The following is a 19,817-nucleotide window of genomic DNA, read 5'->3' on the forward strand; positions in this document are numbered from 1 at the left end:
CAGATTTTGCAAGACTTTTCAAGAAATTTTTCAGGCTTAATCCTTAATTTATTATTTAACTGGGCCCCTACAGATTCTGCTTACAAATCAACGCACGTATATAATTAAATAAAGAATAATCACCTGAAATAAGCGCTTTCTAAAGACTTTTTTATTAAGCTCTGGGAATTTCACTTAATCTTTTGTAATTCTATTCTAAAAATTGTTATAGAGAATTAAATTTTTTTATTTCAAAAGGTGTGTTCGCAAATAGGAGTGTAATTCAACTGCAGAAAGTGGATTTTTTTTTCAAATTTTGAGTTCCTGCAGGGAAGTGGAGGAAGTTAGGGGTGAAGATTTTGTTATTTTCAAGGATATTTACTACTAGTTTTCTTTATGGTCAGTGCACAAATAGAAGAATATTAAAGATATTTGCAATTTATAATGATCAAAATCCTCCATCGTGACATTTGTGGCAGATGAGTAATTTTAAAAATATTATTAAAAATAATAATGAGAAAGGCGAATCCCTTCTACAATAATTCATGCAATTACAGAAGAAATATTTTTTCACAAAAACTTATGTAACAACTGAATTCTCCATTACACAATTAACTATGAATTTTTTTCTAATTCAATACGATTAAAAGCATTCTCAAATAATACTGCACTTCCATATCAACGTTTAAATAAATCCATCCCTCTCCAAATCCAGGAACGGTGACGTTCACTGACCAGATCCAACTAAACGTGCATAGCGGGGAACCAGCTAAAGGAGTATTGAACGACAGGGCAAATAACGATTTTTGATAGAAATTTGATCTAAAACGTAGTTAGCAGATGTGAATACATTTTTTTATTATTTCAATAAGTTTGTTACAAGAATCCGGACCATGTACATTGAAAATACTCGTAATCTCAAATAATTTCATGGATCGTGAAACGCTTGAAGAATAAAGTTTAAGAGAAGCTCATTAGGTGGGATGTTGAGTCCACTTTATGGACAACGTCGCCTTTTACATGTTACAGGACCTTTAAAACTAATCCGATGATCTCTTCGACTGTTCGAGAAGTTCGGATTCTTTTAATGGTCATAATCAATCGCTCCACATCGACAACGATCACGGTAATTGATTGATCTTGTAAAAAAAAGAAAAAAAAACGGTTTTGTAGAAATTTTCGAGGCATTGTTCTTTGGTTCTCCCTAATGATAATTAATTCTTTAAATTCTACTCCGAAAACGCTACCCATTCGAAAAAAAAAATCCCAATTAACAGAGATTGTAGTGGAGGTTAGATGATTTGTAGATGCAGTGGTTGGAGATCACAAAATCGATCCAGAAAATGCTACTGCCATTTTTTCGCGCCAAAACTTCACACATTTCGTCATGCGTCGTCACCGCATGATGTTGCGAATCACCGTGTGTTTCTTATTAGTTAATATTTTTCAATATTTTGCTTATTGTGATGTATCACCACAGAGTCTATGTTTTATTTCTTTTATATGAACAAAAAATGTTTTAAGACTAGAAATTCATAGATGTTTCTCGACCTGGATTTTTGTTCATCTTTCGTTATCCCGCTCGGTTTTTTTTCTTTTTTTTTTTTTGATTTCTTAGTCTTTCTGTTTCCCATTATCATGTCTAAGTGGAGGATATTCTTCCGAATGTTCAACTCAATCATAGCTTGATTACAGAAACATGATGGTCATTGGTGATGTTCCTGTCAAAAGACTGGATACCTAACTGGACGTATCCGTGCAGTTCCCTTGCAAAAAAGTAGGATGTCAACGTCTAGAGGATGGATATCGACGTAAGTTGTTTCTATGAAGAATTTCTCCGTAGTGAACAGTCTTAAATGTTATTTTTTCTAAACAAAATTCAGTCGAACAAATGTTAAATACTGTAGTAAATATATACAATTGGTTCCAATGGAGAATTCTCCTAGAAATCAAAAAATCTGTTAGAATTTATCTGCGCTGATAATTTCATCAACAAAAATTAAGTTAATGGTGCAGATCGGGAAAGTGAAGTTATTAAATTTAACGTTTATTAATTTGCATAACGTATTTGAAACATATTTTCACATTTTTTTTACGTGCAATGAATCCACCAATCACAACATGCTAACGTAATTGGACATGTTCCTCGTTCAAACGACGATACTGTAATTCTATTCGTGCAACTAATAAAGCTATTCGTTATTAACACTTCATAAGAGCCATTAGCATTTATCCTTCTACATATAAGCTATTTTGAAACTAAGATAAATGTTAAAGTGAGTTGCATTGTTTGAAACGCAATCGTAACATTTCTGAATGCAATGATTTTTTAAACAAACAAACAAAAAAAAAGGAAAAAAAACTCTACGACGTATCAAACACCATATCGTTCCAGCAATCTTAACCGTTGTTCTTCGGCTGAAAGTGCCGAATATTTTTCCATCAATTTTTCTCCGCGTGATGTAGGTGATCGCATAAGTGTTGGTTGTAGGTAATTATGATTGAACTCGGATAGTCGTCTTCGCCACTGAATTAAAAATGACAAAAAAAAATGGAAAAGAGTCCGGAAATAGTATATGAAAGGATGGATGAGCAAACTTCTGAAGTTTAAAGTTTAGGATCGGTGACTTATTCAAAATAATCCCTTCAGGTGCACGTTAGGATCGCTTTAGAAAAAACAACATACGTAGTTCGATCCACGCATTCCAATTATTGCTTCTACGCCTGCCATCATATCGTCACCACTCTAAAAATATAGGATTCATGAGGTATCCAGAAAAGTTTACGTTCCACATTACATTATAATATCCAAGTTCGCGCGTATAGAGCTTCGGTCCACAAAATTCGAAATTCGCGCCTGTGGTGCCCAAGCTATGCAATTAATACATAAAAATCTTGAGAAAAAATTATTCAGTTTTTCCCGAACGATGTTACTAAAATTCCTGTTCAGAAAAAAAAATACTTTACCTCTTAAGAGCTTTTTATCTGAACTAATATCCATAAATAATATAATAAATAATATATAATATAAATATAAACACTTTTTCATATGAACGTGCATATAAACCCATCTGCACCTGTTTTTTTTTCAGGATTAGGTTTTCTTTAAAGGCAGCATACCATGGATTTGAGGTGGTGAGAGAATCTATGGGAGAAGCTAGAGATGGATTTGTAGACTGCGAGAACACGGGTGGTTCCGCTCATCTCTCCCTAATCGTCCTAAAAAATGACGTGGGACCGCTTTATTTCCTACGAGTGACCTTAGGACGCTCCTCTATGAATACGTTCTGGTCCCCTCAGCAACCTATTCATAGGTTTTACTTGAATAAGCAGTCGAGGAGAACTTATTGGGTTTCGACCGCTGCGCAGCTGGATGCGGCGCGTGTACGATGGTGAACATTCGAAATCGACGTGGAAGACGGGATGTTTCGCGCCGTTTTTTTTTTACTACGATTGGATAGAGATGAGCGGAACTATCCCTGATCCCGCATAGAGTTACGACCCCGTATAGAGTTTGTCCATACGGAAATCCATACAATGTCGGATTCGTGGGGTGGTGCATCTAAGTGCCGCGGAATCATATTCGGGATCAAGGAATTGTAGTAGTCAATTCAAACAACCTTAATGAATTCTTAACAATTTGAGGTATAATTTGTGGAATACCGCATCCGTGACCTTCCGTCATAGTGTTGCGGCTTTTCCGGATATTCTATTTGCGCCGCGGTAACGAAAGTATTAATGGTTGGGTCACCCTTCAGTATTTGTTTGTAATTATGCAAGTATGTAGTAATGTTTGCAATTGTTCAAGAATCACTATCCCCATAAAATCGAACAGGGGGATGGGGTGCCTGGCTCTCAGAGTAGGAAAGTGTGCAAATTACTGCGGACGCGTCGCGGTTACTGGGTGAACATAAGTGCTATCTATAATTTGGCAAAGTAAATCACATATACATGTATTTTTTAAGCTTACGTACATGTGTTAAAACTTGTTGAGTGACAGTCTTCTGTTGAGGTTCCTGCGTTTTCACTTTGAGAAGTCGTACAAGTGGTTTGATAGTTGTTCCCTGAAATGTGCGGAAATGTACGTTAATAAAATGAAATAATACATACGTTAAAAAAAAATCAAAAGCAAAATAAATGATGATGCAACTGTTGTCATGACATTTGCTTAGGAAAAACTAATTTTCTTTCCGTACACGTACCACGAATACGATTGTTTGGCTGAAAGCATATGGTTCCGGTTGGGTTTTTTCTTCGGACACATGTGGATTCCTTTTTTCATGAATAGTTCCAAGAAATTGTATTTAAGACATTTGGAAAGGATCATAGAATTCTTGACTGTCATTTGTGTCTTATCAGAAGGATAGAGGTTATATTTAAAAAAAAGAATTGTTTGTGGAAAAAGAACGTTTAGGGTGAAACGCAGTGAGAAAACCAATTAAGAATAGAATTTCCTAGAGATTTTGACTTGCGTTCTTATTAAGTATATATATATATATTTAATATTATTATGTTAGGTATATTATTATATAATCAGTATTTATCTATGTTAAGTCCAACTATAAAGATACATAAACAGTAACCTGAAAAAAGCATCCATTTTCCAGAATTTCCTGGTTTGAGCTGAGCTGCACACGTGGTTCTTATGACCACAGTTTTTGGAAAAAGTTTCGGTGAGTTCACCTTTCTCGGCTTTTTTACAGTTAATAGTAGCTTTTTACTACATTTTTCGACTAATTGTACACTACCAAAATCAAAACGTCCCAAAATCGAAAAAAAAAAACAGTTCCCGAAACCAAAATGAATTGTTTTTAATTAATTTGTAACTTAATTAATTTTTAAATTTTAAATATTTTTTCCATTTAACGGTAATTTTTGGACGTTTGCCACGCTTACACTAGTTTTCTTGGATTTGTACACGATACAAAACACTCTAGAGTACTGAGATATCCTTACAGTCATCGCCTCAGGCTATGTTAGACTTCAGTTTTTTTTCTCACAGGAGTACTTGATGAAATTTTGCTCCCTGCTCAACAATATTCCTGTTTTAGAACAGATCAGGAACCTACCGATAATTCAAGGAGTTTTCTGAAAAGTTCGTTTTAAAGCCAGCATACCACGAATCTGGCGTAATTGCCGATTTCAGGTGGAGTATCCGTATACGGTGTCATAGATCATGAAAACGGGTGTAGTTCCGTTCATCTCTCCTTGAATCACTTCAAATGGCCTCTGAATGCTGTTTTGTACGGCGCCATCTGTTGCAACGCTCCACCCCTTGTGCCGCCTCCGCCCTGCGATTCGTCGCAATTCAATTCGGACTGCCCCGATAGCCAGTAAGGGACGCTGCGCGTGCAAGGGTGGCGCGCTGCAATAGAAGGCATCGTACAAAACAGCATTCAGGGGCTGGCTGCTTGCAGTGATTCAGGGAGAGATGAGCGGAACCACCCTGGTCTCCATAATTTACGACCCCGTATACGGTTACTCCACCTGAAATACCACCCCAGATTCGTGGTATGCTGGTATAAATTAAAAAATATGGTAAATATTATATTATTAATAAATATGGTGTAAATATTTAGCTTGTAGTTGGGTCAGAAATTGCTTTTAAATTGATGTACAGTCTGTGAATCAACAAAATGTCGCTCGTTTCAACGCTAATGGATAGTATTGTATTTAGGCTACGTATTATGTAATATTCCTTATGTGTTACTTCGCCTTTTTCCAGAAATTATTCATATTTCAAATAGTACTAGGCTAAGGTTAGAGAAAAAAAGAAGAGCAGAAGAAAAATAAGGCAGTAGAGTACAGAATTGCAACCATTCGCAGAAAGTATCCAGCTTTTCCTGCATCCTAGCTCTCGTCCAGTAATTTACATCCGTTAGATTTGTTTATTTGTTTACTTGTTTATGCACACTACGCATACATATGAATAAGTACGACCTTTTGTGCATTAGCCAAAATCTCGTGCAGCCCAACTCTTCTAATTTTTCTAATTTCAAACTTTTTTCTAATTTTAAATTTTCTGTATCTTTGCTGTTTTTTTTTTCCAAGTTGTTCGTATGTTTTATTTTATTACTATCACTAAATTATGTTTTTTAAAATGTTTGATGGATTTCTGGAAACTTTCCGTCGCTTTTCTACTATAATCTGGCCTAAATTCATAGTTGTGGTGAAAATACATTTGACGATTTTCAATTGTTCGACGGTTATGTGCATCCCGTCATATTAGATTTATTGGAGAAGATCTGGGTAGTATTTGGTCGTACCTGGAAAAATACAGTGACCACTATAACGACAATTGTTGTGGTCACTAACATATTTTTTGCGGGGATCGCATCTTTATCTGTAAACATTTTCTGTTATCAATTTTTCTAGGTGAATGTTAACGGTTTCAGCAACCGTAAGAAATCAACCATACTACTTACCTAACGTCATCACTAATCCATAACAAATAGCACCACGAAGCCCACCATATCCCATAATCACTTGATCCATGAGGCCAATTTTCTGTACCCGTTTCCGATTTGCCATCCACGTCAACAAGATGACTCCTTAGAGGACAAAAAAAATTAAAAATTACTTTATACTTCATACCTAGGAAGTATGAAGGATCTTCGTCAGGAACGAAGATTCAGGAAAAAAGCGTTTTTTTAGGAGAATAAAACTAGATTTTTCTCTTGGTGTAATTATCTGGAACCATTTTAGTTGTTCTTAAAACAAACCTCCTTCCTTATGGCGGAATTTTTTTTAAAGTAAATTTTGACGGGATACTTTTTTTTTTTTTGAATTTTCAAGTGATTTAACTAGGTTCGCGAAGAAACAAGCGCCTAATGCTGCATTGTGACTCATTTTTCGAAGTGTGAAAGCAAAAAGTCTTCTTAAAAAAAACTAAAAAATAAATAGTATCCTCTTTTCCTTTGCTTGCGACTAATTTGTTATAACAGGTTGTATGGAAATTAGAATTATGTGTCAATATTCTGATGGACATTGGACGTTGGCTGTTCGTTTTTTTTTTCTTTGTTTATTTTTTTATTTGTTCACTCACTTTGCAATTATATTCCTCGTAATATATTCAACCCAGTAGGAATTCACTCATACATACATTCATTCATCCAAATATTCACTCAATCGTGAGGCCACACATTCATTCACTTATCTCAGTTCTTTTTTCATGTAGATATTTACTGGATAATTCATCCACACGTTCATTTATATATTTAGGGCTAGCGTTCTGAAGGATAAGGATAAAGGATAAAGTCGCTGGCATTAATCAATCCGCTTTGGCATGCGCTACCACGTTCACTTCAATTCAGAATCGTTTGATGTTCACGAACGTGTAACTGGCCTGCACAATCACTTGCGGTGGCTAGCCCATGTGTCAAGTCAGTGTTTTTATCCTCACAGAGAAGTCTAGTACCAATTTATCGACCCCGGGGGGATGAAAGGCTTGATGAGCACTAGGGCGGATTCGAACCTGCGGTCGATTGTGCAGGCAACGGAAACTCTATCATACTGGGCTACACCCGCCTCAGGCAAAGATTCAGCGCTCTGAAGAGCGTAATTAAATCTTTAGAAATTTTCCAGTGCATTGAGATAATTCTCTGGAAAAGAAAAAAATGCTGTTGCACATTTGAATAAACTCCTGTTGTCTATCACATATTTTAAGGTTACAGTATTATTCTAATAGGGCGGGTGTGGCGCAGTCGGTAGGAGATCCGTTGTTGCCACACATTCGAGGGTACGAAACCGCCCCAGTGCAAACCAAGCCTTTCATCCCTCCGGTGTCGATAAATAGGTACCAGACTTGTCTGGGAGGACAAAAACATTGGCTTGACACATCGGCTGGCCCCCGCGAGTCATTGTATAGGCCAAAACGCGTTCCAAAACCTCAGCGAGTACGAATTCCAGTAAAACGCGTTGGCGCATCCCGAGTGGATTGATACGCCAGTGACTTTACTTTACTTTTATTATTATTCTTACTATTCTTACTATTATTACTATTGTTATAATTATTCAGTAACCATTAATACTTCAAAAATCTCACCTATGAATCTGCAAAATATACATGCTGTAACTGTGACAATTGCGAACATTAGGTCCCATGAGTGATGCTTCGAGAAAGTGGAAAGTCCAAGAAATACAAAAATCATAGCTTCGCAACTGAAATAATATATCTTAGATAAGAAATAGAAGCTGTGCTGCATCTTACTATAATATTAATTCCATTTAGTAGCTGTTTAAAGTTATTCACTCTTGACCCACCGAAGATCCTACCAGAATCATATTATTTCGCAAAATATAGAAAAAAATATAACTCTTCTGTTATTATTAGAAACAATTTTTGCGTTTTCTTTTCAGCGGTGCACAAAAAGTTCTATAAGTAGAACACATTTGAAGAAAAAAATTTTTTTTGAAAGGTCCCACTTCAAGATTTCGATATTCTTTGCCTAATTTGAATTGATTTATTCGTTGGTGAGTAGAAGACAAACATAAACATTACCTTCACTTTCCTTTCACTTTTTTTCGTGTTTTTTTTTCTTTGCATTTTGCGTCACCTAAGAATTCTACTCAGTGAACACTAGAAATAAGCAGAGACCGCATAATTTTAAAAATGTTAAGCTAATGCTGAGATAGAAATTTTTATTTTACTAGAGAAAAAAATAGAAGAGCTTATCGTGGACAATCGTTGTGAAGTGCAACCAGCACACACAGCGATCGCTTATATAAAGATATTGAACAAAAATAAACAAACATAAAACAAAAATTAAACGGGGAAGAAAATGTTTAAGCCTTATAAGGAAATTAAGGCTTGACTCGAAATCATTCCAAAAATAAGGTGAAAAAGTGGAAAAAAAAAGATTTGGGTAATTCCATGTTACCTTTGCTTAGCAAAGCCAATTAATCAAAGTGGTTTGGAAATAATCTTAATGAAAGCTTAAAAACTTAATCACTCACCATGATGACAGCGTTTTCAGGAAGTATTTTACAGTCGTTAATGCTTTGCAGTCTAAATTTCCGGAAATGTATGGTTTCATTAAAAGACCGCATGTGACAATGCTGAAAAAAAAAACTTCCCGTGGAAGAGTAGAATAAAATTTTACAGGAAAAGTATTAGGTTGAGGTTAACTTACGCAAGAATACCAGACAAGTGAACACTTTCTGAAATGAGGTAGGAGAGATATGGGAAGAAAAGACACACCAATGGTTGTAGAATTGGAACATCGTATGACCATCTAAATCCACCACGATTGCAATTAACTCCGTTATGAACTTCAAACATATTAATTAGGAATGTGTGAGTTGAGGATATGTCCAAGGAAAAGGAATAGACTTTTCATGGAAAGGTGCAGCTAATACCAGTATAGTTCGTTGGTTAGAAATTAGAATTAAACCGTTTTTTCAAACAAAAAAAAATCCTGGAATATTCGTGCAAATGTGTTTTTTCTTTCAAAAATACTAAGTATTCGAATATCTGAATAAACAGTCACTTTATATGAGTTTAGTGTACGATAGTCGGGAGTTTTAAACCATTTTTTCTCGTGCACTCGAAATTCCTTGGGATTTGAAATGACTCCGTGTTGGATAACACTACTTTGTTGTAGAGATGAACTCTTACTTCCTGGATATTTAATGGTTGCCCCAATGAAGAAAAATCCAAATAACAACCAGTTTGGATAATTGGGCCACATAGGCTGAACAATTAATAGGAAAGTCCCAAAAAGAGATAGTTTGGTCCGAATCACGAGATTTTTAGTAGTGTACTAAAATTCCGTGCAGCTGCAGCTGAAAATTTCAGTGGACAACGCCGTCATAGCCAAATAAACGGTGTAATACGTTCAATTTCGTATTTTTTGTCTATGGTATAATTGTAATTTAAATATTGCAGTTGTTGCTGTATTTCTTTTTATTCCTACTGATAATTCACATGGTAAAGTATTCATATATTTCCTATATTTCCACCCTCTCTCCCTCACTAGAGGGATCACAGCCGGGGAGGTGGATAGGGAGGTAATCGCGGACCAAGAGCGGCCTTGTGCATGCCATTAGACGCAGGTGGATTCAGGGGATGGACTCCCTGTTTTCCATGTGCCAGGACTGACTCATAAAATCCTTGTAACCAACACGTCGGTCCGGCCAAAAGCCTGCATTCAAGTGACGGGGAGGTGCAAGGGAAGCAGTTCGTAGTCGCCTCCAACAAATATACACCCACCTTTCCACTCCTGGAAAACACAACGTGGTACGTTAGCGCCAGCAAGGGCGGTGTTGCAGGAGTCATATAAGCTGTCGAAATGGAAAAGGACTCGGTTGACGACTCGGATGCATTGGAAGCGGCTATCGAAGATGTGTGGTTGCAGGCCAGGATGTTATCGTAATGTTGTTTACCACATCATCGTCAGTGAAAGGTTCTGCTTGACGGATGTAGCTGTTGTGCCAAAATTTTTTGTACGGGATCCGACCATCGCCTTCTTCGAGGAAGATTTTCTTTCACACGGAGATGTGGAGAAGGCACAAAGTTCACAAAGCGAACTCCCAGAACCATCATCGACTGGGAGCTCTTCGCTTCGTTTATTGGCTTGTGAGAAGGCACGGTCTTAGACAGCATCGACGACGAATATGAATGCGACGGTATGCGATCGGGTCGTTGAACATCTTCACGACTCTGCGAGGAAGCCTGAAACCACAGGAGACGCCTATCTCCTGAAGCTCTGATGGGACTGATCCTTAATAGGATTGAAGAAGTCTTGGATGAAGGACAGCCGTGTGAGCAAGCAGGGTTTTGAAAGGAATTCAGCACGATTGACCACATCCACACTGTTTCGAAACTCATCGAGGTACCGCGAGAGTACAAAACGCCGCTATGTCTCACTTTTTCGACTTGAAGAAGGCCTTTGACTCAGTTGCGACAGGAGCGCTCATAAGCGGTCATGGAGGCCTTGGACAACCAGAGTGTCCCTATTCAGTTCATAAAGGTATTTCGAGAGCTGCACAGTAAGTTCACGGCAAGCATTTTTCGCCATTTTATAAGAACATCATCATTAACGTGAAGAGAGAGAGGAGCGACATGATGATGCAGCCTCACCCAAGATACTCACGGTCACCCTCGAGGACGCAATGCGAAATGCGAAAGCTGGAATGGGACGACATGAGAGTGAAGGTCGGTGGTGCAGCTATACCATTTGCGCTTTGCTTACGACATCGTACTTATAACATCTAGCACATCTAGCACCAGACAAGCGGAACGAGTTTGACGAAACATGGTGATGTATCGGTCTTCGGCTGAATCTGCAAAAGTCGATGTTCATGCGTGACGGATGGTCTCGGTCAACGGAATGAACATACCTAAATGCACCAACTACGTTTTACTGTGTCGGGAAATAGACATGAAGAACGACCTGACCCTCGAGCTATGCAGGAGGAAACGAGAGGGCTAAAAAGCGTACAAGAGCAGATGTAGTGAAGAAGACAAGAAATACCTGGTCTGTGCTCACCTCTTCAGCACCACAGTACTTCCTGCTTTGACCTTTGCTTCACGAACCTGGGACTTCGCAAGCAGGATGTGTGGTGAGCGTCATTGAACGGTCAATCGAAAGAGTGATGTTAGGAGTGTCCCTCTTCGCGCAAGTGAGGAATGGGCTTCGAAGTTCTCTCCTACGTCAGCGACCGAGGATCAGAACCGGCGTCGCATTTGCCAAGTACAGAAAAATAAGGTGGCCCGGACACGTGATTCGCTTTAACGACAACCGTTGGACCAGAGCCGTGAGCGACTGGGTTTCACACGATATCAAGCGCACTACAGCAAGACCGCCGATCCGATTGTCAAACTTCTTCACAAGGTTCTTGATCGAAAAATTCGATGCTCTTCGTGTCCCACGTGAAAGGAGAAACCATTGGGCGAGTATATATATATATATATATATATATATATATATATATATATATAATTAGCTTGACTCCCGTTCTTCTTCGACCTGGTCGAGCGAGCGCCAGTAATCCGTCCACTTGTCCCGATCGCGTGCCAGAGTCGTCCAATTTCGGTTTCTCCTTTCACGTGGGACACGAAGAGCATCGAATTTTTCGACCAAGAACCTTGTGAAGAAGTTTGACAATCGGATCGGCGGTCTTGCTGCAGTGCGCTTGATATCGTGTGGAACCCAGTCGCTCACGGCTCTGGTCCAACGGTTGTCGTTAAAGCGAATCACGGGGCCACGTATACGAGTCTGATTGCTACCTGCACGTGGTGGCCCTGCTTCAACTGAACGCAATCAGGCGTTCGAGTGTACGCATTGGGAATGTGCGAGCTATATAACCTGCAATGTTATATGGCGAAAGATTCCCATACATTGCGAAAATGTGCTGTCGTCCAGCACATTGCTAAAGCCCATAACCTGAAAGGTCAACTGCCTGAAGGGAGCATGGAATCTTTGGCAGCAACCATTGGTTTCATCAAGCTGAAATGCCGAACACTATCAACTGTACTCCAACAAGCAGCCTTGTCTATTCTGTCTACTCTTCTGCGGCGATATCTCTGTGTTCCCTTTGCTGCACCACAAGAAACACACATGAGAGATCGGCCCGTCATCAGCATCGAAAATTCCACCATATACTGCGAGGATGCTGATGAGAACAAAGTAGGTGGCTGCGCGATGGCTGTGAGGAATGATTGCAACAACCTGGTGGAGTTTGGCTCAAGGTCATGTAGATGCGCTTTTCTACGACTGCGGGATCGCAGAAGACGTAAACTCTGGACAGTAAGTGCTTACGCACCTACGGAAACTGCTGAGGACAACAGTAAGGACGCCTTCTATGATTAACTTAATGCGTTGATGTCTAAGCCAGCAGGTGGTCATTGTCGGAATCGGTGGAAATGCGAAGAAGGGACTTGAACGGAATCCGATGTGCTAGGAAAATGAAATTTTTCCAGCGGAGCGCACGTCGGACAACGGTGACCGTCTGACTGCCTTATGCGAACAGACGGGCCTCATCATAGCTTCCACGTTTAAGAGGAATCATCGACGCCATCAGCTCACGTGACGTTGGTCAATCCTTTTAACGTCTGAAGAGCAGCACACGCGGAAGATGAGGACTTTTAAACTTCAGCTCGACTACGTTCTGTTGAGGAACATTTCTCAGTCAGGTATCCGAAAATCTAGAGCTGCTTGGGACGTCGCGTTCGACTCTGACCACCGTCCAGTTCTCAGCTTCAAGATACGGTTCCACAAGAGAAACTGAAGTGTTTCTCTTCAACCAAAAATTGAAATGGCAGGTCTGTAAAAAAAAGAATGAAGAACGAAATTCCGCCAACATGCGTCTATTCATGTTGGAGTACGGGCCAAGGAGAAGCTTAGCGATGCAAGACCTTGCTGAATAGGCAAGCACCGTTAACTCCTGAACTCGAACATGTTCCTAAGCCGGCATATGCGATTAACGAGGAACCACCAGCTGAGTCGGAGGTTCTGGTCTGTATCCAAAAGATGAAAAATGGAAAATCTATTAGAGACGACGGAATTAGCGCAGAAATTCTGAAATATCTTCCCCCATCTGGGATTCGTGAAATGACAAAGATCATTCGTTCAATATGGATAGACGAAAGGATACTTGACTCGTGGAGACACGCTATCATAATTTCCCTCTACAGGAACTTATCCGTCACCGATCCTAGGAGTCATCGAGGAATTTCTTTGCTGCGTCTTATGTACGAGGTGTTGGAGCGGATTATCCTGGACTGACTCACTAAACATCGCGAAGAAACAACGCACGACGAGATCAGTGTCCTGCCAATATCATCTAGCACCATCAGGACCCCCTTGACCCATCTCGAGTACGCTGACGATGTTGTTATACTTGCGGAAAGCAGTACGAAACTTCAACGTGTTATCAACCTTGTATCGAATTGGGGTGGAGGGACAACCGATACAACTCGTCGGTGAGTTCTGTCACCTAAATTGTATGCCCAAGAACAAGCCCAACTACGAGGAAGATATTCAGCAGAGATGCGTTAGGGTCACTTCTGCATTTAACTTCTTAACGAAATGTCTGTGGTCGACCTCCATCACCAACGAAGTCAAGCCGCGAGTCTACCTATCCGCAATTCGCCCCATCGTGATGTACTGATCGGAGATTTGAGCAACACCATCTACTGTGATGAAGAGCTTCGATTGCACGGTTAGGAAGATGCTTAGGCTGCTACTTGGCTACTTTTGGCCTAGGGTATGCCACAGCGATCTCTACGCGGAAATCGATACGGTGTACCGGCGGTTGACACGTGGAAGGTACCAACATCTTGCTCCGTCATCGAAAATCGTCCTCTTTTCTTTGGTCATATATTAAGGAGACCGGCAGATCGCCTTGTTCAACGAGTTCTAAGGAGTTTTTCGTGTTCGTGCTGGAAGAAGCCACCTGGCTGAAAACGGAATTTTGTGACTGAGATAGTGAGAGAAGACCTGAGGACACTTGGCGTGGATAGGCAGTTCAGGCGAGACGTGAGGTTTCGCAGAATATGGAATAGCGACGAATGGATTGGTTTTATTTTTTCTGTGCAAGCTCTCGCAGAAGATCGAGAAGTTTAGGCAGAGCTATGTTTAAGGACGGCACACCTAGGCGAAGATGCGGGTAATCGCGTCAGGCGATGATATCAGCCCGCCGATTAAGTCAAGCAAGTCAATATATACATTGAAATATCTCACATATTGAGATTGTCTGAGTATTTAAATGCTTCGAATATTCGAATGTCATGGTTTCGAATGTTCTATGTTGTTTTAATGTTCTTAAAAACTCATGAAAGTTCAGATCGTTGTTCTTGTTGGAGTGGAACGTGAACTAGACACGTGTCTTCAATTTGAATTAGAACTGAAGTAATTAGTATATAAGTTAAGTAGTTAAATTATACTACATTTAAGAAATGCGAATTGATAGGTACAGTACATGTGAGGGAATAGGGAAAAGGAGAATAATGTGTATGATTCATAGAACAAATGAAAAAAATGGAAAAGAACGAACTTGGTTGCGAATGCAGTAATGCATACCCATACAAGACCAATAAGCACACCACCAGTAGAAACCATAGCGAAATTGATCAAAGCATGAACGAAATCCTCTCTTATCAAATTTTCACTTCCAATTTTTGCCATTGACGCAAGTGAATGATATAATACCTGCGAAAAAAAACCAGGTTAAACATTCAGTATGTAAAGCGTCATAATAATAAGCTAGATATTTCATCTATTTTAGAAATAAATAATAGAAGCTCTTGCTAGCCAAAGAAAAAATTTAGACCTTGTCAGTACTTCGTAGGATATTTCTGTAACTTTCGTTTTCCGTACCATTTTGTTACAATTTTTTCTATTATTCTAATGTTCTGATACTATTTTCTCGTTCGGTTCTATAACGAAATGACCTTGACAATGGCATGCGAGATTTTTTTTTTTTGGGAAGTGGACTGATCGAAAACCATATTGTACCACAATCATTAAACTTATCTTCTTTTTCTCTGTTTCCTCTTCAAATTCCTATTCTTTTTGAGAATTCATCTCGGCGAATACTGGTGTGTGAGGAACGTATCTTAGTGATTCAAAAGAAGACTAGGTTTCCAATGTTTTCTATTAACGGGTTGAGGACTAAAAAATTCCAATATTTTTTGCGTTTACAACCTGAAATATAATATTGCATACCGTTAAAATATTTGCCTTCCGTTTGGCTTTTTTTGCGAAATATGAAATCAAGGCTAACAAAGAGAAGTAATTGATATTGATACAAGAGATAATTAAGAGATAATCAATGAAAGGATAATTATCTAGTATACATAGATAACACTTATGAGATGAGGAGATAATAATCAGGCAAATAATCAGCATCAAAATAATCAATATTGATCGATGGCACTCAGCTGAAACAAAGGGAAAGTCGACAGTTTCTATAAAAAGTGCTTGTTATCGCGAAAATTGCTGTTTTTGTTTGGATTTTTTCTTGACGATTGAAATTTTTGAAATTTTTGTGAAACGAAACATCATTGCGCCATTAAACAGGATCAGTTATTGGTACAGTAACCAGATGATTTTTTAGAAAAAAAGTAATAACTCACAATGGTCACCGCATCGTTCAATAAAGATTCGCCAAAGACACAGATATAAAGTAATTGATTCACATGGATTTCCTCGAAAACAGAAAGCACCGCAACCGGATCAACAGCAGAAATTAACGTTGAAAATAGTAAAATATCGATGAATGGTAGCGACCATTGATACAGAGGCAAAAATGCGTAGATAATGCTAGCTGTAAATATATGAATCCATATATTTCCATCAAATTCGCTTCAATTTCTATATTTTTCGGAAATCTTTTCTGGACCAAGTACACCTTCTTAAGAGAACCTTCTTTTTTCTGGAATTAACAGAATCCATTCTTAATTTGTTCTAGTTGTGAAGTTTGATTACAAATCTGTATTCTTTGACTGCATTTTAAAATTGATTTACTAAGAAAATATAAAAAAACACCTACCAATTGTCACAATGTTGAATAGTGTTCCTAAAACCGCGTAAAGGAGGATAGTCCCAAAATTCAGGAAGAATGCGTTGTTCGGCAGAAAGTATCCAGCATCAAGTGCTATTGGAGGCAAGAGATAGAGGAAGAATAAATCTAAACAAAATTTTTTTTTGTTTTTCCTTCAATTTTTTTCCATATATCGTGACTTAATCTAACGTTTTTCAATTTAGTGTTAACAAAAAAAAAAAGGAATAAAAACATTTAACCAACTGGAAAATAAAAAATATCACCGGTACCGTGGTTGGCTATCGTTTCGACTTCCTTAGAAAAGCCTATCCAGAACATATTGTTATTGATTTTTGTGGTATTTTTCGCAGTATTTTAAAATTCGGAAGCTGCACAAAGCGAAATATTTCTTACTAGTTTAGTAGTTTTTTCTCCTTCATAATGCCATGCATTTTTTATGCGTCTATAGCATTTTTTTACTTTTTTTAATTTTCCATAACGTCTATTTTTTATGCTTATTTATTGCTACGATTATTACAAGCGTACACAAATGGGAATCTTTCACTCCAGAGAGAAAGCAAACCAGACTATGAGACATTTTATGACTCTTTTTTGAATTTTTAACGATTTCTCCAAAAATCGTGAGGTGATCTGACTGATTCCAAATTTTCTTGTCATTTTTGTTTGTCATTTCGCTCTGGAAAAGGTTAGACTGGTGTTGGATTTGGATCAAAGGATTAGATGGTTCAGGACACTCCACACAATTTTCGACCTATTTAATCTTGCAGTGTATGTATGTGGATGAAGGGATAGTTTTGTATGTTTTTACTCCCATTTGGACTCGCCCTCAAAATGGAAGAATGAATTCTGGATGCTATGTACAAAAATGCCTCACTGAATACTACGTATATGCGAAGTCGTAAGAAAAATTCATTTTATGATGAGTGTAGGCGACTTGATAACATCTTCATTTTTTGCGTTGAGAATTTTTTACTTTTCCGTTTTTTTTTCATTCGAATTCCTTCCCTTAATTGTTAATAATGAGGACAATTCTAGAAATTTTTTAATGGGTTTTTTTTCCTTTCTTCGCCGTAAACTGTAGGCAAAGTTATTAGAGTAGGTGAAAAAAACTTCTGAGGATTTTTTTCGCGGATCAAGTCTAATTTTTGTTCCTTTGTTAGAATTTAACAAACGTCATTACGGTTACTTTAGGTAGCTACGATGAAATGTCACATGTTCCGTTTTGAACATTTAGCTTGTCGCCTTGGATTAATTTCAATACAAACCTATAGAAAACAAGTTTCAGCACTTTTTGTAATGAAACAGCAAAATTTATCCCAACTTCGTTATCCTTTAACTGGGAATTTCACAGAATTTCTATTATTTATTCGTTTCCTTGTAGTATTTATTTATTACTCATTTTTATGGCCCCGATGTTCGATGTCTTTTATTATCAAAATAGAAGAAATTGAACTTGATGTATTGTAATAAAAGTGTAATATTTTCAAGTTGTCTAGTTACATCAATCAATACAGTCCTAATTGTGTAGTATTCGGTAGTTCACTTGCTCTTTTTCATTTAGTACCGTAAATGTGAAGTCTTTAAATAATATTAGGTTGTCTAGTGAAGATGTAAACTTTATTGATTTCTCTTGAAGCTAATTATTTCTGACTGTTAATCTGATTTTAAGTTGTTCAAGGAGGGAAACTGTTTAAAGACGTCTGTAGACAAAAAAAAATGATCCAGATGGAGATGGATAACAATTTATTTCCGGTCAGGTACTTTATCAGATCTAATACTATAAAGATGTTATCGTTTTTAATAAGCTCGTCCAGTTGAAAATGGAAAAAAAATTATAAAATCAAATTGAAATTAAGCTTCTCTGAAAGGTTCATTTGTGGAGATACTGGAGAAGTGTGGAACGAGTCTTTAAGAGATTTCTATTCGAATATTGTAGAGAAATAGAAATTTGCGGACTAGAAAAGCATCGATACTAATTTTTTCTGGTTTTTTTTTTGGTTAAATAATGTTAATAAATAATGTATATATGCACTACAAACATTAGATAAGATGAAATTACCTGGATGTAAATATATATCTAACACCCATAATTCGTCCAGTATCAATCCAACAATTAATCCGAGAACAATCAATAGAGCAGATTCGGGGAAAATTTTCGCCAACACATGTGATCGATGGAAAACTGAAATGAAGAGGTTTTTTTCTGTAATTTTTTAATGTTATATCATCAATTACATGTTTATAAGATTTTCTTTAGGTATTGGTTGTTCATCGACTATAAAAGCGAATAATATGAGTTGAGAAACACGTTTTTCAGCGAGATAATATCTTCCGCAAAGGTCACGATGTTATTCATACACTGTGAAAACAAGGTATCGTCGTTGAAGCGTACGGTGTAGCTGGAGCGGTTGGAAGTTCCCGAAAAGAACGTTCGAGAAGTAGGCGAGGCGAATTTTTTTTTCTCCAAAATTTTCACCACTATTTTCGGACTTAGGGGCGAGCAGCGATCGTATGTGTTGTAATTTTAATTCGATATTATGATATTAATGATCGTTAAGCACTTTGTTTTTGAAAATATTAACATTTCAACGAATTTTCACATATGTCAGGTACAGTTTGATGTATGAGTGTCAGAAAACTACGCGCATTTCTCACTTTGAACTGTGTACAGTGCAGTAAGAGATGAGAGGAGAAAAAAAAAGAAGTTCATCGACAATACTGATATGGTAAGAAGAAGAAGAAGTTCTAGGAACCACGCCAACTGTTGAAAGAGGACAGATCGATGCATGGTTAGGAATTTCCCATTAATTTCTCTACAATATTTAATGTAACATTAAGAATGAAGCACCGGCTTGGAAACTTACGGATTCTAGCCATTATAATGAAGAATAACCAAGCTGAAATGAGAAGTGGAGTGTTGACGTCATGCCAATGTAGAGATGAAAACATCTGAACGACTTAAATTCCACGAAATTGAATTCTACGAAAAAGATGATGATGTTAATAATTGTAAAATTAAACGATATTGGCGGGAAATTTTAAAAAGAAATCACTACGACGACGTCAACGAACGTAAGATCTAACTTCCCCAATATGAAGAATAACAAGTACGATTCGTAGACGAAAGGGTGGAAAAAATTCTAAAAAAGAAAAATTCCACCACTACACCAACATCACTAAGTGCTGAATAGGATGATTTAAATCGTCGTTTAAAAGGGAATGGGCGGCGCAACGGTCGTCTATACAGTCGTCACGAACGCTCACCGCTCCTGTAACCCTAAACGCAGGTCACACACACACACACACACACACACACACACGCAGACACGGGG

The 19,817-nt window shown here is 37.9% G+C and overlaps 4 protein-coding genes across 4 annotated transcripts; 2 read left to right on the forward strand and 2 right to left on the reverse strand.

Annotated features, from left to right (window-relative positions):
• Nucleotides 1-2,353: 2,353 nt before the first annotated feature.
• RB195_026195 (uncharacterized protein) lies at nucleotides 2,354-19,434 on the reverse strand (the record flags this gene model as incomplete). Its single annotated transcript, XM_064214644.1, has 13 exons — nucleotides 2,354-2,506; nucleotides 2,666-2,725; nucleotides 3,954-4,043; nucleotides 6,246-6,322; nucleotides 6,405-6,530; nucleotides 8,024-8,139; nucleotides 8,935-9,036; nucleotides 9,111-9,212; nucleotides 14,977-15,131; nucleotides 16,058-16,248; nucleotides 16,474-16,611; nucleotides 18,545-18,667; nucleotides 19,350-19,434. 13 exons carry the CDS (start codon nucleotides 19,432-19,434, stop codon nucleotides 2,354-2,356), a joined length of 1,518 nt encoding a protein of 505 aa, XP_064070525.1.
• On the forward strand, nucleotides 10,838-11,241 carry RB195_026196 (uncharacterized protein; the record flags this gene model as incomplete). The annotated part of the gene is made up of 3 exons (XM_064214645.1): nucleotides 10,838-10,949; nucleotides 11,027-11,134; nucleotides 11,195-11,241. The coding sequence occupies 3 exons, from the start codon at nucleotides 10,838-10,840 to the stop codon at nucleotides 11,239-11,241; spliced, it is 267 nt and encodes an 88-aa protein (XP_064070526.1).
• RB195_026197 (uncharacterized protein) lies at nucleotides 11,922-12,362 on the reverse strand (the record flags this gene model as incomplete). The annotated part of the gene is made up of 2 exons (XM_064214646.1): nucleotides 11,922-12,232; nucleotides 12,320-12,362. 2 exons carry the CDS (start codon nucleotides 12,360-12,362, stop codon nucleotides 11,922-11,924), a joined length of 354 nt encoding a protein of 117 aa, XP_064070527.1.
• RB195_026198 (uncharacterized protein) lies at nucleotides 12,393-12,791 on the forward strand (the record flags this gene model as incomplete). The annotated part of the gene is made up of 1 exon (XM_064214647.1): nucleotides 12,393-12,791. The coding sequence occupies one exon, from the start codon at nucleotides 12,393-12,395 to the stop codon at nucleotides 12,789-12,791; it is 399 nt and encodes a 132-aa protein (XP_064070528.1).
• Nucleotides 19,435-19,817: the final 383 nt, after the last annotated feature.

Source organism: Necator americanus, chromosome X (assembly GCF_031761385.1).
Source record: "Necator americanus strain Aroian chromosome X, whole genome shotgun sequence".
NCBI classification, from domain to species: Eukaryota; Metazoa; Nematoda; class Chromadorea; order Rhabditida; family Ancylostomatidae; genus Necator; species Necator americanus.